At 44.1% G+C, this 22,646-nt stretch overlaps 1 protein-coding gene across 1 annotated transcript; it reads right to left on the bottom strand.

The window, feature by feature from the left end:
• Window positions 1-2,566: 2,566 nt before the first annotated feature.
• Window positions 2,567-14,760, bottom strand: LOC148758577 (dehydrogenase/reductase SDR family member 2, mitochondrial-like). Its single transcript, XM_088796971.1, has 9 exons — window positions 14,686-14,760; window positions 10,039-10,228; window positions 8,416-8,593; window positions 7,801-7,902; window positions 4,831-4,901; window positions 3,780-3,831; window positions 3,377-3,511; window positions 3,073-3,128; window positions 2,567-2,806 (listed from the first exon to the last, which is right to left on the bottom strand). Exons 2-9 carry the CDS (start codon window positions 10,185-10,187, stop codon window positions 2,695-2,697), a joined length of 855 nt encoding a protein of 284 aa, XP_088653097.1. The 5' UTR covers window positions 10,188-10,228; window positions 14,686-14,760; the 3' UTR covers window positions 2,567-2,694.
• Window positions 14,761-22,646: the final 7,886 nt, after the last annotated feature.

The following is a 22,646-nucleotide window of genomic DNA, read 5'->3' on the forward strand; positions in this document are numbered from 1 at the left end:
GAGCTCCATGCTCCTAACTCCTGAAGGCTGCTGGTTCGATTCCCACATGGGCCAGTGGGCTCTCAACCACAAGGTTGCCAGTTCAATTCCTTGAGTCCCACAAGGGATGGTGGGCAGCGCCCCCTGCAACTAGCAACGGCAACTGAACCTGGAGCTGAGCTGCGCCCTCCACAATTAAGACTGAAAGGACAACTTGAAGTTGAACGTCACCCTCCACAACTAAGATTAAAGGACAACAACTTGACTTGGCAAAAAGTCCTGGAAGTACACACTGTTCCCCAATAAAGTCCTGTTCCCCTTCTCCAATAAAATCTTTAAAAAAAAACAGTTTATTAAAGGAAAAAGAGTATTACATGGTAGCTACAGAATGATGAAAGATTACGGGGGAGCTTTCTCTTTATAAATGAGAGAATTTAAATAATTTTTACGTGAAAGGTAAACAAATAATAGAAAGAAGTTCAGCAGCATAATTAATAAAAATGGTTCTACTGCAAAGTCTAATAGCCTCTCCTTTCTGTTTACTCCTACACACAATAAATCAGTGTTACAATATAATTTTCAAAAAGAATGCTGTGACTGTCGTACAAATAAAAAATGAACAAGTGTCAAAATGTTACTCAACTCATTAATTAATGAGAGAACCAATCAGGTGTTATGACCAATTCAAAGAACATTTGAGAAGCTAGGTATTTATAAGAAATGTTAGAATGAAATTTTAGGGTTAGACACAAAACTGGTTAATGTTCAAGAGGAAAATAAACCATAACCTCTGGGACAATCTCTTCTAACAGAATTATTTGCATCTCTAACAGATAAAAATCTACACATTAATCTTTGCTCAGACATAATAGAAAGTCAATCCCCACACTGCAACAATGCACTAAAAATGTTCTCCCAGCTCTTCTGCCCACTTCCAAGTGTCAAGTGATTTTTTTTTTTTGATTTTTTTTTTTGACATAAAGTGAACACAATTTTGTAAGGGAGTAAGGAGTACCCGTGGCTCTGGAAATGAGGGTGCCAAAAAGTCAGAAAACAGTGCCGAGAGCTCACCAACTCCTCCTGACTCAGGAAGAGAAGTGACTCTGCAAGCAGCCTCCCAAACCAAGACTGAGACAGTACGCACAGAACTCCCCACACGGCCTCCCTACCTGCTCTGATCTCCAAAGGAAATGGAGGAATATAGGCGCTAAGAGGGAGAAGCCATCAGGTGAGCCTCCTTCCTCTTGCAGGCACTGGAGGAAATAATTGCATGGAACACCTGCTCCAGGCAAGGTGCCCCAATCCAAAAGCAGAATCCCAAATACAAAATAACATAAAAAGGATCTCTCCTGGCTGCACAGGCTGTTTGAGATTTGTGGGGCCAGATGTGGTAGAGCAATTGCTCTGGCTTCACTTTGCCACTGGAGGGATTGAAGAAACAAATAAGGGATAACTGAGCTCAAGGACCCCAAAGAGTTGAGAAGTCCAGTTACAGCAGAGGTGGGAACCACCTTGGCTTGTGGTGGGATGGAAAGGACACCCTTCACTGATGTGAAAGAGTGAGGAAAAGAGAACCCCTCACAGACAGATTCACAAGGTGGTGGGAGAGGCAAGGAGTTGGAGTTATCAGATATTGTTCCTGCCTCCTCTTTGAAGATGGAGGTTGGGGTGGTGAGGAAGTGGGCTTGAAAATATCGATGTTACAGGCTGAACTGTGTCCTCTCCCTCAAATTCATATGGTGAACTCCTAACACCTAGTACCTCAGAGTGTGATTGTATTTTAAGATAGGGTCTTTAAAGAGGTAATTAAGGTTAAATTATGTCAGTGGGGTGGGCCCTAATCCAATATGTCTGGTGCCCTTATAAGAAGGGGGGTTGAGACACAGACATGCACAGAGGAAAGACCATGTGAAGACAGAGGAAAAAGGCAGCCATCTTCAAGACCAGGAAAGAGGCCTCAAGAGAAATCAACCCTTCTGACACCTTGATCTTGAACGTCTAACCTCCAGAACTGTAAGGAAATAAGTATCTGTTGTTTAAGCCACTTAGTTGGTGGTACTTTGTTACCACGCTAATACAACTGGAAAACGTTTATATACATGTTTAGGGGAAAGGTAGATGGTCCCAAGTAGGACCCTGTAAAAAGACTGCCAAGTGATATTAAAAGTCAAAATTATATTGGAATCCTTAATTTCTCCAGTTTTCCACACAACCGAGGTATAGTTTAAAAAAAAAGACATTTGGATTGATTAAGCACATGTGTTCTCCCAAAGATATACAGCAGAAAAGCAGTGAGGAAAAAAAATAAAGGCACTTATAAAACAGTGATTTAAGTGCTATATTATGTAATCTAGACTATATATAGGAGGAAATAAAGAGCGGGGGGGGGGGGGGGGATTGATATATTAGGACAAAATGGAGGGCCAGGGAACAGGAATGTATCATGTAAGAGGAAACAGGACAGAAACAAATGGAAGAACAGGATTTTTGGCTAGGAAGTAGTATTGTACATTTAATATTTCAAAATGGAAGAGACGCAGAGGATCCCAAGGATGAGACTATTAGAGGTTCTTCCTCAAACCTGGCATGAGCAAACCTCCACATTGCTAGACTGGAAGAGCTTTGGATTCTGTCCCCAGACCGCAATGATCCCCTCGCCCACCCACCCTCAGGCTCTGAGGCCCAGACCCACAGCTCTGTAGCCCCCGAGCCCTGTCAGAGCCGAGGGGAGTAGCCAGCCACCACGATATTCTCGCCGGTGATGTAGCTGGCATCTGGAGAGCACAGGAAGGACACGAGGCCTGCACAGTCCTCAGGTTGCCCTAACCTGGATGGAAGGAGCACAGAACATAGCGTCAGCGATCTCACATTCTGGTTCTGTGCGCTGGGACTAACAGGCCTCTCAGGTGGGACTGGGCTCCAGGGAGGGGCAAGGTGGATACAGCAGGACTACCAGCACCCTCCAGGCCTGTGTGGAACCCAGAATTCAGAAAAAGGAATGGCCGATACACAGAAAGAGGTCTGCTCTTGGGTAAGACTCAGTCTACCCTCCCCAGTTGTACCCAGACCACCAGAACACCAAACCTCACTTGCCTCTGCAGCTGATAGTTTTCCCTGATTTTGTTCCAGAGAGGTTCATTCTTATGTAACTGAGAAAAAGGAAGAAGTGAAAGAGTCAGTGCTGCTAAACAAGGAAATGAGAGGGCCCCCGAGGTAGTGACCCGACAAAACACGCATGACAGCTTTGCCCTTCTCAGTGTTGATGGACTGGGTCACGGCTGAGTTCAGAGGATGGTGAGGACCTCAGCTGTAAGGATGTGTCCCTTTTCCCCCTTAGGCCTCGGACAGTGTCTCCACACAGCCGGCCTAGGGAACAGGGGACATGCCCAGTGCTCACCACTTTGCTGAATTCAGTCTCGATTAATCCTGGAACCAGGCAGTTCACCCGGATGCCCCTGGGGGCCAGCTCCAATGCCAGTGTCCGGGTGAGGCCCAGCAGGGCTGTCTTACTGACATTGTAGGCTCCCAGCGCCTGGCAGGGGATTAAGAGTGATTAGGAGGTGATGGGGGTGAAAGGAAGTGTCAGTTGGATTTCTCACCTACAGGGGATCACACCTGCCCAGCCCAGAGCTCAGACACACTCTTTAGCCTGGTCTGAGAACAGAAGCCGGTGTGAGTGACCCACACCCACATGGGCACCAGTTCTGCCCAGAACAACAGGAGTAAGGGGGTGGGTCTGCCCCAGGCTTGGGGAACCACCACACCCTTTCCCAACCAGGACACACGGAGCAAGCACTCACCACATGTGGTATATAAGCTGAAATGGAAGAGACCAGGATGACAGCACCCCTCCTGAGAGGACACAGACAACACACAAGGAGAGAGGAAGCTCATGAGTCAGCATTGATTGAAGGGCTATAATGCAGTCGCTGAATAATGCAATCCTCACAGTCCTACTGTTATTCCCATTTCAGCTAAAGACACGGAGACTCAGAGAGGTTTAGTAACCCAGCCAGTGAGTGGCAGAGCTGGAATTCGAACTCTGTCTCTCTGACCCCATGTCCAAGCTCAGAACCACTGTATTCTTCTGCTTCTCCATTGGGGAACAACAGCCAAGCCAGGTGTGGGGAAAGGAGCTGAGTGGGCTTGGTGAAGAGGCAACATGACCCAAGGGGAATGCTTATCAACGGGCCACCTCTGAGAGCAGATGGGGCAGGAGGAGACAGGAAATGATCGCAACTTTCTCTTCTCTCCAGACAGTCCTCAGCTACTTCCTACGGGGTATGCCTGTGTGAAGGGGTCAGAGGAGCAGCTGTGTCCCAAGGGAGGTGGTGGCCCAAGTTCCTGTCATGAGACCCCTGGGAACATGTGTAAAGGGTGGTCAGATATGCAGGATCTGGACCAGAGGCAGAGTCCCTAGAGACCAAGAAGCAAGGAATGAGGAGGGCCTGGGGTGGCTTCTCCCTCCCTATGGGCAGAAATGGGACAAATCCTGTCATAGGTTGTAAGTTGGTGAAAAGGGATTGTCCAGCTCCTCAACCAAAGTAGGTGAGGGTGTGGATGAACAGCCCACGAGGTCAGGGAGCTAAAGCACAGCCTCTTCCCAAGCCTGGTGATTTCAAGGCCAAGGAGAACGTGCCTGGGCCCCTGGAACCTCACCCACAGGCACTAGAATCAGAAACTATAGCTGAATGTGGGGGGATGCTGGGCAGAGGGAGGAGGTTTATGGATATTTCAGAAAGACCTGTGCTGTCCACGCCCACTCCCGGCTGTGCCCCAAGCTCTCCAGAGTCAATTCTTGTGCTCAGTTTCCCCAACTCCCACCAGTCCCCACCCTGCTCTGTAGCCTACCCTCTCTTCTCCATGTGGGGCAGCAGCTGGCTCAGCAGCAGGGCTGGGGCCTTCACGTTGACGCTCAGGATCTGAAATCAGAGCAGATGGAGGTTGGAGACAGACACCTGTCAGCCCAGCTTTGTTTTCATAAGACACCTGAAGTCCTTACAATTTGTGCAGCAAAACCAGAAGTGTGCAGATCAGAGAGACTAATCCCCCTTCTGACCTGGGCAAGAGGTGTTTCTGACTTCTCATTGTTTAATAGGCAGGCAGGTTAAGGGACAGGCCTGGGAGCACAGCCTTGAATATGTGAACTGTTCGGGACTGGGGCGAAGGAAGGATTTGTTCAGGCATTTAAAAAAACCAGCCGTGCCAATAGAAATAATTATATAAGCAGAAGACACCTTAAAAAGATTGAAAAACATAAGGAGGGAAAGTACTAGTGCTGAGAGCAAGGGAGATTTCTGGAAGAGTTGTATTTGTCTCTCTGTGTTTTTATTGTTGATGCTCTCGCCTTATCCCCACAGAATGTAAGGCATACTCAGAATGCAAGAGCATAAAGCAAATCAGAAGGCATTATGCGTGAAGCATGGAGACTAGGGAAAATAAGTGTAAAAAAAACTAGAGTGAGGTTGGTGCCCACGGTTCACAGCACGTGGTAAGGACTGAGTATTATTCTATTCTACATTCACAAGAACACATGATGTCAGGGCCAACCTACACGCCAGGTTATTGCACACTTGGCTCTGAGCTTTCCTGGACCAACACGAAGAGGGAGGCACAACAGACAACTGCCATTCTGGGAGCGAAGTGCCCATGCATATCCTGTCTGTGACTAAAACCTGGAACTGGGCTCAGACTTCAGGGTCCCTGACCCTCTGTCCGGCAACTCTGCCCGGTGTGTCTGGGGACAGAGGAAAAGTATGGAGGAAATGGCAATAAAAGATTCAGATGCTGAGCCCAGGACTTGGACCGAATGCCAGCCAGGACTAAAGTCGACCAGGGATCCCTCCTGTGGGGCACTGTGTTTAGTGAGGTCAGCTGTGTTCTGCGTCTCTAAAGAATGAGTCACTAAAGTTACATGTCTGTAACTGTCCACTGTTTTCCCCACTCCTCATCCCACACCACTCATCCCCTTAGATGTGGGCAGGGAAGTGCTTCAATTGAGTTCTGCTGAGGCCCATCTGTTGGCAGGGAACCAGTGTTGAGATGACCCCCAGGAATGCTAGAGGTGGCTCGGATTCTAAAGGGGGAACATCATGCGGTCCCCAATAAGAAGAAATTGAGCTTAGGCTAAGGGTTTCCTGATCACTCTGCTCAGACAGAGCCCGCTAGCCCATGAGATGCCTACCCTAAGCTCCATGAGTGTCGGCTCCCCGGACGATAGGTGGTGACAAGGCCCCTCCTAGACTCAGGAGCCAAATGTAAGCCAAGGAGAAATGGAGAGTCTGTCCTTTCTTCAGGAGAAGAGCCCTATGTTAGCAAAGAAGGAAGACCAGCTCAGTGCCACCAAGTCCTGGGTAGGGACCGTGAGCCTGAGTCAGGTGCATGCTGGAATCATGGAGAAGGGATGGAGGAGACATGGTGGGGCGGTAGATGAGAGATCCCATCCTGCTGGGGAGAATGGGGTCCCCCTGAAGAGGTGCTCAGGTTGGCCCAAGGATAAGGTCAGCGAGAAGGAATTCCCCTCACAGGTACCTCCCAAAAATTGGGTTCAGGGAAAAGCAGAGCTTCGAGTAAATTCTGAACTTGATTTGACTGTGTATTTCACCTCCAAGATGGTGGCAGATGTAATTAGAGGATGATTTCTGTCTAGTGGTGCAGAACTCCATGTGGAATAGCACGTCCTTGGAGGATAGGTGAGCAGCAGAGAAAGTAAGGCTGGCTGGTGGCAAGTGTGCCCAGCTTCAGGAGGGAAGATTTCAAATAGCTCCAACAAAAAAAAAGAGTCAGGATCCCATGAACTGAGACACTAAGAGGGAAAATGAATCAGGGGGGTTGGGAGACTGTCGGCAATGAAATCCCAGCTACCTAATCGCTAATGATCCTGCAGAGGCTTTAAGGAAGCAAGAGAATCTGGAGTCTGCTGGCAGCAGCTGCAGCAAGCTCAGATTTCAGGTCATCCCTGAGGTGGGCTGGAAGGGCACCCAGCCTGCGTACATAGCAAGAACAGCAGCCCTGAGGACACCGAGCAGAGCGAGGAGAGCTAGGGAGGGCAGAAGGAAATGCTCTGGCCCAGTGCTCGGGGCAGAAGGAAACGCTGACAATGACAGGAAGTACGTGACTCCATCCATCCATCTTGCCCATCAGTAGGGTAAGGGAACAAAACACAGGAGTGAACAGAAGAGGAGTCATAGGAGAGTAATGAAGCCCAAGATGGACCTCAAAGCCTTTTACAAAGTCTCTCCTGGACCTTTGAACACCAGCTGGGAGGATGGCTTAGTGGACTCATAACGAGTTGGAACCTCCGAGCCCACAGAAAGCTGATGGGTGGGTGCAGGCCTGATGGGTGCAGCAGGTTCATTGGAGGGACAGTGAGAAACCCTCATCTGTGAAAGGCAGAGAATTTTAGCGGCAGGTACGGATCACCACAATCGAGCACCACCACCAACATATGACCCCGTAAATGGAGGTAAGAACATAAATTGTTGACAGAGAGCAGAGACCTTACGGTTCTTGAGTCCTGCCAAGAGCAGAGACTTACTCCCACAGCTCTGCTCCCACAGCCTGGAATAGTGCCTGGCACATAGCAAGCCCTCAATAAGTATTTGCTGAATAAATGCGAAAGGAATGGGAAGAGAAAAGAATGCAGAAAGAGTGAGGAACTAGCCTTAAAAACACAGATGCCAGAAAGGAGCATCAGGGCACAGTGCGTGTGTTGACAATAACATGGGGAGGGGGGAGGAGAGGCTCGGTGGGGGCAGGCCCTGCTGGAGCCCATGCAGAGCCAGCACATCAGCCCCCTGCCAGCTCCCAGCAGCCCCTCACCTTGTCCCACACTTGCTCACTGGTCCCCATGGTGCTCCCCACCAGGGGGTTGACAGCAGCATTGCACACCAGGAAGTCCACACCTCCACTGTGCTCCAGGGCCTGGGGGGATGGGAGACAGGAAGAGCCAGGTGAGTGTGGAGATGGTCTGAGGAGAGAGCCCAGGTGCACGGCCACTGAGGCAGAGCTTGCTGACTAGTGTCTCCACCAGGAATGGTGAGTCACATGTCTCCTGTGAAAACCAAACTCTTGGTGATGGTTAAGTGCCCTGGATAGGCCATGGGCAGGCTCTCAGCGCTGAGGGCCTCAGGGGAGGAAGGTCTTCTCTAGGAACCCTTGGGGACTTGGAATGGGGAAATTCCTTTAGACCTCTCCTCAACCATAGTTCTCTCAGGATGTGTGGTGAGAGGGTATAAGGGTGAGGGTCCTCTCATCAATTGGCCACTTTCCAGAGAGCCAGTGTCTGCTCAGGGATACGGTGAGCAATCATGGTCTCAGGACGTGTTCTAGGGCTTCTGGACCCCCATCCCGGTCCCTGCTCCTGCAGGGCTGAGCGGTGAGGAGAAGGTTCTGTGTGTCCTCCTGCCTGTGTCCTTCCACCCCTTGACCCCTCACCGTGGCCACCAGCCGCTCCCGGTCCTCAGCTTTCTCCACGTGGCACACGGTGCCCGTCACACTCAGCCCCTCCCCCTGCAGTGCTGCCACAGCCCGGTCCACGTTCTGCTGCTTCCGGCTGCTGACCACCACGTGGGCCCCGTCCTGGGCCATACGCCTGGCGATGGCTAAGCCAATCCTGTGGGCAGACATGGCTGTAACGGCTTTGCCATCCCCAGCCCCCTCCCGGGACCTTGATCATGAGACACAAAGTGAGTTCCAGAGTGTGGCCCAAGAGCCGCCTCCAAATCCTTGGAGTGGGAAAGAGGAACTATTGAACGCTTACTATACATCAGGCCTTCACAAGACTACCCCATTGAATCCTCACAACTACAAGTAGAATAATAATATGTTACAGACAAGAAGGCTTCATATCAATTTAGATAAAGGGAGTTTTTAAAAAGTAATGTTCCATCAGAACATTTGTAAACTTGCTGGGCACACAGCCTAAATTGTGGAGATTTGTTTACTACCCAACGCTTTCTCCCATTGTTCTCACCAAAGTCTGGTATAAATTGCACTTTCCCTAATCCTAACAGCTTTCCTCTTCTCTGTCCTTTAAAACTGTTATGCCAAAGAACGTGTGCAGCCCCCCTCTCCCTCTCCTTGCGTAAGGAGGTCTGAGGCACTCTTGACTGGGGCAGGTTGAGCCCCTGTGATAAAGGACAGAAGGCGTAGTTCCCCTCTTGTATAAACTATCTGGGCAGGTTGGAATTTTTAATGTGTTCATTTGCTATGAAGGCTGGATATGGGAATACGCACAAAGTTTTCAAACATCATGGGGCTCTCAGAAGTCTGGAGTGATTAACCAGTTCTACAATACAGGGGTGTAAATCAGTGATGTTAGAGATCATGAAAGGTCAAAAGGAAGACAGAGCCCCTGAAGCAATGGACCCCAGAATTCACCCCTCCTCCAGCCTGCGGAGACCACTCGTTACAGATCGTGGCCACTGTGGCAGTTAGAGGATGAGTGGAATTAAAGGGACATAGGCAGAGATGTGATCAGGAGAGGTTCATCAATAAAAGCTCTCTGAGCTGGTCTCGAGACATGTCCTTGTGCCATTGGCACTCTGCAGTCAACGAGAGCCCTGAGTCTGAGGCACAAATAGGTCTCAGGCTTCTCCTCCCTATTAGACCAGAACCCTAAAAGACTGATGGCCGAGTGCCCAGGACGGATGGGGAAAGAGGGCTGTACCGATGACGGTAACAAGTTAAATAGCTTAATGTTGAATAACTACAGTATATACCTGAAACTAATGTAATATTGCATGTTAGCTCTATTTTAATAATAATTTGTGATAAAGTTAAATAGCTTGGCGTTACCCAGGCAGTTAGTGCAGAGACTAGATTAAACACTACCTGACCAATTCAGAAATACCTGGTTTTCCAACAACATCATTCTTGGAACTTAGACACCAGGTGTGTTAGAGAGCGATTCTAGGATGTGGAGTTCTTTGTAAATGCCAGAGCTGTGTAATGAGATGGGGGTGTCAGGCAGGGATGTGTGAGAATGGCATCCCTGCTCTGGGATGGGGACAGTAACATCTCCTCGTCACGAGGCAGCAGGGACTCCCATTCACTCACCCTTTTGTGGACCCAGTGGTCAGAGCCACTTTCTCAGCCAGGGCACAGCGCCCATCTGCTCTTTGGCTGCTCATTCTGGCTGAGAGAGGGACCGAGGAGCAATGAAGACCTCTAAATGTCCACGATGCAGCCCTGAGAGTGGCAGTCATGTCTGATCTCTTTCCTCCTGGACCCAAAGCTGGGGAAGAACCTGGGAAGACAATCACATCTTGAAACATGTTAGGGTCTGGGTCTCCATGCCTCCTTTATGGGAGGGTTCCACTGAAGTCTTTGATAGATGTCCCGCTAGCCTTCAGACATATACAGTATAGAGCTACTCATATCCTTAGCACGAGCTAGTCCCTGTGGGCTTCCCCGTCACCGTGAACCACACCGCCACAGCAGACGTGGATGCAACGTTGCTGGGCCCCTGCTAGATGCCTGAGTGATGCTTGCCTGACTCACCCCCACATCCTCAAACAAGAAATATCATTGTATTATTCTGAGGGTCACCTTTGTGCTTCCCTCCACACATCCATTCTTCTACAAAGGAACAGCATTGAACTTTCCTCTCACCTTTCCCCAGCCTGTTGCAACCACCCTGGCCCCACGCTCTTGTCACCTCCCTGATCTGCTGCCACTCCCTGTGCCCTCCTCTGAAGCTCCCCACCTGAAGCAACAGCCATTGCCCCTTCATCAGAGATACTAAACTTGTCAGCATTTCTGACACGCAAGTTGCTTCCCCTCAGCACAAATGACTCATCCAACAGTAGATAAATGTCCAGTCATTACCCCCTTGTTCCAAAACTTTCATAGGGTCTCTATCCTCACCCCTCCTGCCCCCCAGGCCATACTGTCCAGGCCCACCTGTGCAACGATCCCACAGCAGCTGTGTCATTGTAACTGTATCAGCAGCACCTCTTATATGCAACAACTTTCTCTCAACCCATGTCTTTTATTTCAAGGCCCCTCGTCTATAAGATCAAGGAACAATAACTGTCTTAGGTTGGCTACTTCAGAAGCACACTCAAAAAGCAAACAGTTTCTTAGGAGATGGTTCTGGGAAGCAATGTTAGGGGCGTGGGAGGGGTGGGACAGAAGGGAAGATAACTTATAAAAGGTACATTGTCAAGTGGGTTATCGCTACAGAAAACTGAGGTCAATCCTGCTGAGGAATTGTGAGCAATAATTTGAGTTTCAGAGTTATCCCTGTCAAATGGCAAGGACACTGGGCTCAGAGTGACCAAGAATCCTTGTTTCCCAGGACTGCAAGTTTTGACACTGAAAGACCGATATTCCAGGAAAGTGCTCAGTCGTAGGCAAACCAGAAGAGTTTGTACCCTCATAAGGACATACCTCCTACTCCTGTCAATCATTGGGTGAGGACTAATCCTGTGGAACACGGAGGTGACCAGCAGAGAGAGAGAGAGCAGAGGACATTGGTAAGGTGGGACGTGTGGTAAGGCCATGGGATTTTGGACTTTCTCTTATGGACAGAAAGAAGCTCGTGGAGCTTTTTGCACATTGATAATCTTTACATAAATCCATGGTGATCACACTTAGGGTGAAATAAACTTCATTCTAGACCTAATGACTATAATACCTGATCACTGGGGCTCTCATGTCCTTTTTTTGGGGGGGTTGTTTGGAGTTTTTTGTTTGTTTGTTTTTTTTAAAGATTTTATTGGGGAAGGGGAACAGGACTTTATTGATGAACAGTGTGTACTTCCAGGACTTTTTTCCAAGTCAAGTTGTTGTCCTTTCAATCTTAGTTGTAGAGGGTGCCGTTCAGCTTCAAGTTGTTGTCCTTTCAGTCTTAGTTGTGGAGGGCGCAGCTCAGCTCCAGGTCCAGTTGCCTGTTACTAGTTGCAGCAGGCAGAGCCCACCATCCCTTGCGGAAGTCGAACCGGCAACTTTGTGAGGATGCACTCCAACCAACTAAGCCATTCGGGAGCTCAGCGGCAGCTCAGGTCAAGGTGCTGTGTTCAATCTTAGTTGCAAGGGGCACTGCCCACCATCCCTTGCGGGACTCGAGTAATTGAACTGGCAACCCTGTGGTTGAGAGCCCACTGGCCCATGTGGGAATCGATCCAGCAGCCTTCGGAATTAGGAGCATGGAGGTCTAACCACCTGAGCCACCGGGCCGGCCCCCATGTTCGTATTTTTCTCTTAATTCTTATTCCACTTTCTGAGTGGTCTACCCCAGTCTTTCTACCACTATTGAGCCCCTGCACACGCTAACATAATGCTTCCCAGGGAAGAAAATCATAGAGCTCTGAAAATAGAGAAGTTCACGTCTACACTCAACATGAAAGCTTGAAACAACCATGATTTACCACCTGAATCTTTGGGTTTCAAAGCAAGTTCAATTTTGTTGATCTCAAGGAGTGTTATGCCCTGAATTGTGTCCGCCTGCGCACGGATTCATATGTTGAGGTCCTAACGTCTACAACCTCTGAGAGTGATTGTCATTGGAGATAGGACCTTTAAGGACATGAATAATTTCAAATAAACCTGTTGGAATAGGCCTTAATCCAGTCTGACTGTCATTCTCATAAAGAGAACATTGGGACACACAAAGTAGTCAGATGCCAGTGATGGGTGCAAACAAAGAGAAGGCCATGTGAGGACACAGTAGGAAGGTGGACATCTACAAGCCAAGGAGAGAGACCTTCAGAGAGTCCAAACCTGCCAACACCTTGACCTTGGAGTTCCAGAGTGGTGAGAATTAAACTTCTGTTGTTTAAGCCACCTGGTCTATGGTATTTTGTTATGGCAGCCTTAGCAAACGAATATAAGAAGAAACCTCAATAATATTTCTTAACAGTTTACATTATTACCTGTTAATCCTCCTCAACCTTCCTTTCAACAGAAAATGTGTGCCAAGGATTTCAGACCAGCAGAAAGAATCCCAGGAAATAGAGAATAGAAAGGATATCCTGAGCCTCAGATTCACATTCAAGGAGCCTCTGGCGATACAAGCGAAATAGACTGTGCTTCTACAGTGTGGTAATAACATCAGAAAGTCGGCTTCACGGCAAGAGGAGGTAAAAAAACAACTATATGTATGGTTTCATACTCCATCCCTGATATTCTGAGACTGACCATAAAACAAAATACGTGTTCCCATTTTTGATCCAGAAAATGTTGTGTCTCTCCCTCCCAGGGAGAACGATGCTGCAAGGAGCAGCTGGCCTTCATCTGCACACAGTCATGTGATACAATATTTCACATTCCAACTCTTGGACTATGCCTGTCATAGAGTTGATTGAAATCTTAGTTTTCAAAGACATAGTCCAAAACAGACTCGTGTGTAGATGTTTTTCCTCTCAAGAGGAGGAGGTTAATCCTTCCTACCCCACCTTGAGTGTGGGCTGGACTCAGGGTCTTGATTCCAAAGAATCAAGAGCTTAGAAAGGGAACAACAAGAATTCACAGTGAAGAAACCCAGCAGACACTTCCCTAACCATGATCAATGCTAACATCCCCACATAGGCCATGGCGTTATCATGTACTCCCTGATGTGATAAGAAGGCATTTCACTTCTGTGCTGTTCTTCTCCCCCCAACTCATCATCTTAGTCTAAATATGAGGAAAACATCAGACAATTCCAAATTAAGGTTCATTCCACAACATCAAGACCAATACTCTTCGAAACTGTTAAGGTCATGAAAACAAGACAGAAACTATGACGGATAGGAGGAGACTAAGGAGACATGAGGATTAAATACAGTGAGGTATCCCGGATTGGATTCTGAACAGGGAAAGGACATTAGTGAGGACAAAAATTGGTGAGAGATGAATAAAGTAGGTAGGTTAGTTGTCACATGGTGCCAGTGTTAATTTCTTAGATTTGATGAATGTGCCATCATTTCATACAAGACGTTAACATTAGCGGAAGCTGTATGAAGGGGATACAGGAACTCTGTGTACTATCGTTGCAACCTTTCAGTAACTCTAAAATTATCCCTCAATAAAAAGTTAATTTTTTAAATTAATCCTACATACCTTAGCGGATTTTGAGAGACTGTTTTTTAAATTTTGAAGGTAGAATTTGGCAATGATTATTAAAGTTTTGAATAGTAAAATCTGTTATAAATATTTTCACACCTTTAAATTATCTGCATACTTATAGATGTTAGTTAACTTGTGTGAAAATCGGGCTGTTCCTAAAATTTCCAAAATAGTATTTCCAATTTCACGGTGGAAACTTCTGGACACATTTCTGCATCAGAGCGATTCATAGGAGGGCTCAGATGGAGCCCCCCCCCCCCCCCCCCCCCCCCCCCCGTGCCTGGCCCTGCAGGAGCCCTCCTGGCCTGCGTCTCTGAGGATGGACCCGTTGGCCCAATGGTGCCTCTGGTGAGTGGTGAGTACTTGCTATCACAGCAGGGAAAGGGATTTCACCTGATACTTCTGGGCACAAAAGTAAAAAGAAGGTTAATTAACACTTCCCCACTAAGGACTTGAATTCTGATTTTAACTCTCCGTGTGCATACTGTGAGCAGTGTAGTTCACGGACCACGAGGCACCCCCAGAATCAATGTGGAGACTTGAAGAGTAGAGATTGTGCTGAGAAGAAGTATGTGTCTCCTAAAGGATTCTGGCCCCTCCAGTCTCTAGAGCCCTCTGTTCCCAGGGGGACCCCTCAAGGAAATAGACACCTACCTGGAACCAATGGACTCTGTGCTTTTCTCTGATCCTTGAAGAGAAGACTAGGGCTGCAACAGTTGTGAAGTTGATCACCTGAGTATTCTGCTATATAAGAGCTTCATCCTATTTCCTCTTGTCTTTCGGAACACACCTCTCAATCCACCCTGTTCCCTGCCCACCACACTCCCAAGCTCTTTTTTGAATCATGAAAGCATCAAAGATAAATGTGGCATCCTTAGAGTCACCTGTAGTGTCCCTGAATAATCTCTCATAAAGCAACATCCTGCCTCCAAACCTGTCCAACGTCCTGATAAAAAACAATCTTGGCTCTTCACGTTCCCAGGGACAATGCAGACAGAGGGGGTGATGACAGCAGTAAGAGTGAGAAAGGAGGGCACACTACATGGGTTGGGTGTGTGCACATTGCCTGACACTTGGGAATCCATCAGTATCTCTTTGTTAAATAAATGTTTATATGTCACACAGAAAAGGGACAGGCATGTATCTCCTTAGAGAGATCCTAGGAAAAAGCAGAGTCACTGGTTGAAGTACTGAAAAGCTATGGGCCATAGGGAAATATTTCAGTAGCTTTTGTTAAATTCCACCCATTGTAGGTCAAGCCACCCGTACCATCTGTGGCTACTTTGATGAATGTTTGTCACGATGAATTATGTTTCTTTGAATGGCATGTTCATATTTCTCACATCTGTTTGGAAATTCTGCTTAATCTCTACAGGTGTCCTGACACCGAGAGCATTGTTATGCTTTCTTTGAGTGACATGCTCATATTACTCACATCTGTTTGGATATTCTGCTTATTCTCTACAGGTGTCCTGACACCGAGAGCATTGTTACGCAGTTTTGGGGTGCTCCGGAAATGTTTACAAATTGACAGACTGGCCATGAGCAATGGAATTACATGAAGTTTAAAAATGTGTCTATCTGATTCCTGAAAGTGTTGTCATCTTATATATGCCAGGGACTTTTTCAATTGTGAAATATTTCAAATAAACAAGAAAGAATAGCGTAATATAGCCAACACCATATTTCGCAAAGATTAACATTTTTCCTGCTTGCGTCAACTTGTTTTAAAAAATGAAAACATTAAAAATCAAAAGAAACCCCCTTTTGTGCTTCTCCAGGATCCTGTTCCTCCCTCTCCACCCTCCCCACAGGTGGCCATTGTCCTAAAGTTGTCTGCATCCTTTTGGTTCATGTTTTTACATTTTTACTATGTATGCATTCATAAGTAAAATATATTGTTTTGCTTGTTTTTCAGCTTTACGAAAAAAAGGTATTACCACACTGTACCTGTCATTCTGCAACTTACTCATTTTCGTCAATTTTATGTTTTTGAAGTTGAACCACAACCCCTGCTTCTCTAGTCCATTCACTTTCACCACATAGAACAGAGCATTGGATGAATATGTACAATTTACTTATCTGTTTCCTGTTGATAGACATTTAGGCTGTTTGTTAATCTATTACATATAATGCTGCCATAAATACCCTCGTGCACATCTCCTTGCACCACGTATGTGTGAGCTTTTCCCTAGAGTTTGTAGTGGAAGGGGGGAGTTGGATCAAAGAGCACACCCATCTTGATCTATGCTATATATTGCCACACTTGTTTTCCAAAGTTCTTGTACCAATTTACACTCGCATGAGAGCTCGTGTTCCTTTACAGCATTCCTAATGCTTGTGCTCTCAGACATTTCCACTTTTGACGTTCTGATACATGTGAAAAGCATCTGGTTTTATTCTGCATTTTCTTAATTGCCAGTGAGGTTGGTTCTCTTTACATGCTTGATGGCCATTCAGGGTTCCTCTTCTGTCAATTGCCTGTTCACGCTCTGTCTGGTGTTTATTGGGTGGTCTGTCTGTTTCTTACTGATGTTTAGGAGTTATTTGCATCTTCCAAAAGCTAACCCGTTTTGGTAGACCACTTGCTCTACTTCCACTATTGGTAGTCATCTGACCTCTAGGTCTTCACTCCTTATTTCCGAAGATTTTAGCACCTGGTTCTTTACCTCTATTCTCAGTATTAGCCCTGTCTTAATTATTAGGGATTTCAATATCCACAAAGGAGGGTGGTCTTCTTAGTTCCTGATCCCCTCACTCCCACTGATGCTCTTTCCCCCTCCTCCAACCCACCCACTCCCAGCATCGTGCCTGAGACCTTGCATGACAAATAATAACGTTTCCTCCATTGTCTTGATGACTGGCACCCCACTCTTTCGCTGCTTCTCTTTCAGCACACTCCCTCCAATAGCCTGACTTGGATCATTCTTCAGCCCTAATGGAACCTACTATCCATTGACCTGCCAATTTTTATATCCCTTAGGCTTCCGGGTTCTCACTGCCTACCTTATCGGGCTCAGAATCCACCCTTTATCTTACAGCCACTTCTCTGTATGTATAATTATTCCCTTGCTCCTCTCTTGAACTTTTCTGGAAAAACGTTGACACTGAATAACTGTAACTTTCTATTCACTTCCCAATAGCACATCAGCAAGTGATTCATGTGGGAGAAAAAGTTGAAGTCCGTACACTTGAGAGTGATAGTCTCTTATGGGCCAACAATGGTAAAGGGTCTTTCTTTAAATTCATGACTACTAACCTTATCAGGTTAGTGACGTCCTTCAATCCCACTTCACTTCCCTGGTTAATCCACTCGCTCATATTCTTATAGATCATTATTTCATAACTTCTCCCCTTTCCTCAAGTTCCCAACACCTCCAACTTACTCACGTTTCACTGATGACCTTGCTTCTGTTTGCCCTGAGAATATAGAAGCAATCTGAAAAATATTACCAACCCCGTATATGTTCCCAGCTCTCAGCCTTTCCTTCTGTTACAAGGGTGAACCTGTTAGTGCTCCCAGGCAAAGCCAACACTTCCACTTTTGCTCTGGGCCCCATTCCTTCTCACCTCCTCAAAGATATTGTCCTCTACTGATCACTTCTCTCACTGTACACTCTGTTTATCTCCTACCTTAAAAACCTCTCTTAATACATGTCCCCTTCAACTACTATCTCATGTTCTGTCTACCCTCTACAGAACAGCTCCTCAAAAAGGTCATTTATACTCATCTCATCCTCTCCATTTTTCTCCTCTAACATTTTTAACTGGTTACTATGTTGTACGGCAACATTATATTTTCACATGTTGATCTTGTTGTAGTGGGAAGCAAACTGCTGAATTGTTAGTTCTAGTATCCTGGCATAAACTATGCATTGGCAAATTGTTGAGTTTTTCTCTCCTTATGAGTTCTTATATCTTACCGGCTTCTCTGATCTTATTACATTGATTGGAAGCTCCAGTAGAAGGCTGAATAGTTGAATAGTTCTTTGTCTTACTCCTGACTTCAATGGGAATATAATTAAGATTCATCTTAAATGCACAGGTGTTGGATAGGACTCTATATTGAATTAAAATTTCCTCCTAGTTCTAGTTTGCTAAGAGTTTTTAAGATTTTAAATTCCTTAGAAGAAAATGTTGCTTCTATTGAGATGATCATATAGATTATTCTTTTGATCTATTTTATCACTGGATTATAGTGATACATTTTCTGTTGGTGACTATCCTTGTATCCTTGGGATAAACTCTACAGAACCATTATTTATTTTGTATATACTTGTATACTACTACGACAACTTTGTAATTATTGCATCTATGTTTATCATTGAGATTGGTCTATAATTGTCCTAATCCTGGTTTACAATTGATTACTAAAAAATGAGATGGAGGTTTAGCTTCCACTTAGGATCTGTAAGACCACAAGGGAATATCACTCCCACTTACATAGTGATGGAAAATATAGATAATCTACCAAATCGTAAATTTTCTTGACTCCATCAGAGAGCTGAAGCAACCATGTGAACTGAATTCTGAAGCCTTTAAGACCTTTGGAAGACAGATGGGACACACAAACTGTTTCACTTTTGTCAAAGCAGGGGAGAAAGAAAGAGGTGGCAACTATAAAAGTGGGTAGGAAGAAGCAGCTAAAATTTTAATGAATTTTTTTAAGGCCAAATATGGGATAGCATGAAGTTTGGAACAGATCTTTGGTCTATTAAGATTTGGGGCAAGATAATTATTTGTTGTGAAAGGCTGTTCCACGCATTGTAGAACATTTAGCAGCATTTCTGGCATCTCCCTACTAGATGCCAGTAGCACCCAGTTGTGATAACCAAAAATGTCTCCAGACATTATCAAATGTCCCTTGGGGAGCAAATTGGCCCTGACTGAGGACCACTGGCTTAGAACAATGGAAAGCCATACACAGGGAAGTATGAACTTACAAGCTCTTTTTCATGAGTCTCCACCAAGTGCTAATGAAAAAGACGGGTGGCAGAGAGAACCCCAAATTAAAAAGCAGAGACTGTCAGATCAGATACAAAACATGGCCCAATTAATATGTTTCTACAAGAAACTCACTTTGATACAAAGAGATAAATAGTTTCAAGGCAAAAAGATGGAAAAAAGAGATATCATGTAAACATGAATGAAAAGAAAACTGCAAGAGCTATTTTAGTATCAAGAAGTTGACTTCAGAACAAAGAAGATGCCAGGGATAAAGAGAAACATTCCAGAATGAAAAAGGGATCAAATTATTAAGAAGATGTAACTATCCTAAATGTGCATGCATCTAAAAACAAAGCTTCAAAATAGATAAAGAAAAACTGAAGGAATTAAAAGGAGAAATAGAATAATCTACACTTATAGTTGATGATTTCAGCACTTCTTTCTCAGCAATTGATCGAGGAAGTGAACAAAATGAGTGAGGATATAGAAGAGCTGAACAACTTGACCAAACTGATATAGAATACTCCACTCAACAAGAGCACACGGAATATTCATCATGATAGATCATACTATTCCTGGGCTGTAAAAAAAATCCCAATTTAAAAGGATTAAAATTCTGGAGTCCAGAAGTCTGAAATGAGGTGTTTGTAGGGTCGGTTCCCTCTGGAAGCTCTATGGCAGAATGCGTTCCTTGCCTCATGCAGCTTCTGGTGGCATTTGGCATTTCTAGATTTGTAGCTGCATTACTCCAGTTTCTGCCTCTGTCTTCATATGACCATCATCTCCTCTCACTGTGTGTCTCTTGAAACTTGTCACTGGATTTAGGGCCCTCCCAGATAATCCAAGATGATCTCACCTAGAGATTCATAATTTAACTACATGTGCAAAGACCTTTTTTTTTTCCTAAATAAAGTCATATTCACAGATTCCAGGGATTAGTATGTGGACATATTGTTTTGGTGGCTATCATTGAACCCACTACACACCATCCTTCTTCCTTATTCTTACCCTTTGTTTTCTCATTTCTTAACTAATGTCAGAACATTAGTCAAAAACCTCTGCTTTTACAGAAGCTATGGATATATATTAATTTAGCAGGCACGCTTAAGTTTTAACCTATGTATAACTTTTAGCCATAAAACTTTTTTTTTTTAACATTGTTACATTTTTAAATATTTCTTTCTTTCTTTCTTTCTTTCTTTCTTTCTTTCTTTCTTCCTTTCTTTTTTTTTTTTTCAGTTTCAGGTAAAATTTTCTTATAAAAATCTATTTTTTCAGTATTTTCATTCTTTTACAAAAAAAGCATACTTTTGTTATATTTCCCATTGAATAACTCCCAACTCAATCTTTTGTGTTATTTTGTCTACAATGTTGGTCTCCAAAAATTTCAAATACCCAATTAATAATCTTTGAGCACCCACCTGAAATATATGTGTATTCATTTATTTATTAATTATAGATACACATCACTTATCAACATATTATATAAATTATATATATATATATATAAACAAAGAATAAAATTGTAATTTTTTTTACTGAACATGAAGAGATCATTCGCTAACCCTCTGGGGTACCTGCACTTCATTTTGGATACCACTTGTTTGGAGATTTTATTTCATTTTCAAAATAACACACAAAATGTATTAACAAGGAATTTAGTGTCAATTCAAAATTACATTTACCAAATATTTTATAAAACTCAACAATTACCATCATTTCTTGCTTCCTACATCTTACCTCTCACTTCAGTAATTTAATCTTATTTTTCCAGTAAACATATTTTGAGCCCTTCGATACTTTTTTTCTTTTTTCTTTTCCTTTCTTTTCTTTTTTGCCTCTCTGTTACAGAATTTTCTGTATTGTCTTCCAATTCACTTATTCTGTCTTGTACTTTTTTAAAAACATATTTTTAATTATCTGCCTTGCACTTTTAATTTGAAAGTATTTATTCATTTTTCTAATTATACCTTCAATAAAATAGTGTAATGCGGTGATTAAGTACCACGGAATCAGACTGATACTCCGTTTTCTGTTTTGAATCCTTGTGGTACCTATGACACCCTGTGAGAACTTGAGCAACTTATTTCACCTCGGATTCCTCATTAGTATAGTTAATAATAGTATCCTGACATCTCAGGATTATTGTGCTGATTAAATGAAATTTAATGTCTTAATATGTTTAAAGCATCTAGATTTATGCCAGGCACTTATTAAGTGTTTAATAAAGTTAGTTATTTTTATTTCTATTTCTAATTATGATTAATTAAAGTCAGAGAATGTATTTGATTTTCTCTTTCTCGCTCAGAAAATTTATTGACTTATTTCTGTGGCTTGGTATTATAAAAAATTCTATGGTGCATATTCTTGTGTATTTGGCTTACAGAATAAAGCTGTGAACCAAACGAAGACCAACTGTTCCTCTAAGAACTAGAAGAATTAGACAAAATATTTTTCATGTTTTTGAAAGCATCAGAATGCTATCAAAGTTATTGGGCTTGGGGTGGCTGGTTAGCTCAGTTGATTAGAGCACGGTGCTCTTAAAAACAAGGTTGCCGTTTCGATCCCCACATGGGCCACTGTGAGCTGTGCCCTCCATAACTAGATTGAAAACAACTACTTGACTTGGAGCTGATGGGTCCTGGAAAATCACACCTGAATAAATAAAAGTTAAAAAAATAATTTACTGAGCTCAAATTCTGGAGATCAAAGGAAAATGGGTAAATAAAACCTGAAATATATACATAACATGGGAGTTTTAATACTGTATATGCTTCCATGTTATGTATATAATTCATGAGCATGGTTAACTCAAGGGAGAAGGTATGGACAATAGAAGTGTCTTCAAAGGGGTTTTTGTGTACATGGAGAAGCTAAATGCAGTATATACATATAATGGAATGTTATTCAGCCTGAAAAAGAAGGAAATTCTGATGCATGCTACGACATGGATGAATCTGGATTACATTATGCTAAGTAAAACAAACCAGTCACAAAAAGACAAATACCGTGTGATTCTGCTTATACAAGGTGCCTAGAGTAGTCAGATTCATAGAGACAGCAAGTAGAACTGAGATTGTCAGGGGCTGAAGAGAGGGAGAAATGGAGAGTTTCTGAATGGAGTGTATATATAGACTTTCAGTTTTACAAGATGAAGAAAGCTATGGAGATGGTTGGTGCTGATGGTTGCACATTATGAGTGTGTTCATTACCATTGAATTGTACACAGCAAATGGTTACAATGGTCAATTTTATGTTATGTACATTATATCACAATTATTAAAAATTGAAAAAAGGTACTTACCGGCACCTAAAATGTTTTATTTTTTTTAATTAAACAAATGTTAAAAGAGTAGAATGAAAACAGAATAAAAAAGGTAATTATGGTACACTTAGTTCCTCTATAAAGTGATTTAGAAGCAGAAAAGAGGGATTGACAAACTGTGCTCTGGGGTGGGCCACGCCCTTTAAGGCCACTGTCTGCTGTCAGGATATAGGAACTACAGGGAAGAGCTGTCGGAATCTGAAGTCTGCTTATTAAAAACAATTACCTCTGTGAGGACTTATTGTGTGCCTTATTTTGTGTGTACCCAGGGTTTGGGGTATGTTATCTCATTTAATTCTCATGGCAGCCTTTTCAATCAGGTATTATTTTTATTCCCCTTTGA

This window comes from Rhinolophus sinicus, chromosome 3 (assembly GCF_057876585.1).
Source record: "Rhinolophus sinicus isolate RSI-liver-muscle chromosome 3, RSI-T2T, whole genome shotgun sequence".
Lineage (NCBI taxonomy): Eukaryota > Metazoa > Chordata > Mammalia > Chiroptera > Rhinolophidae > Rhinolophus > Rhinolophus sinicus.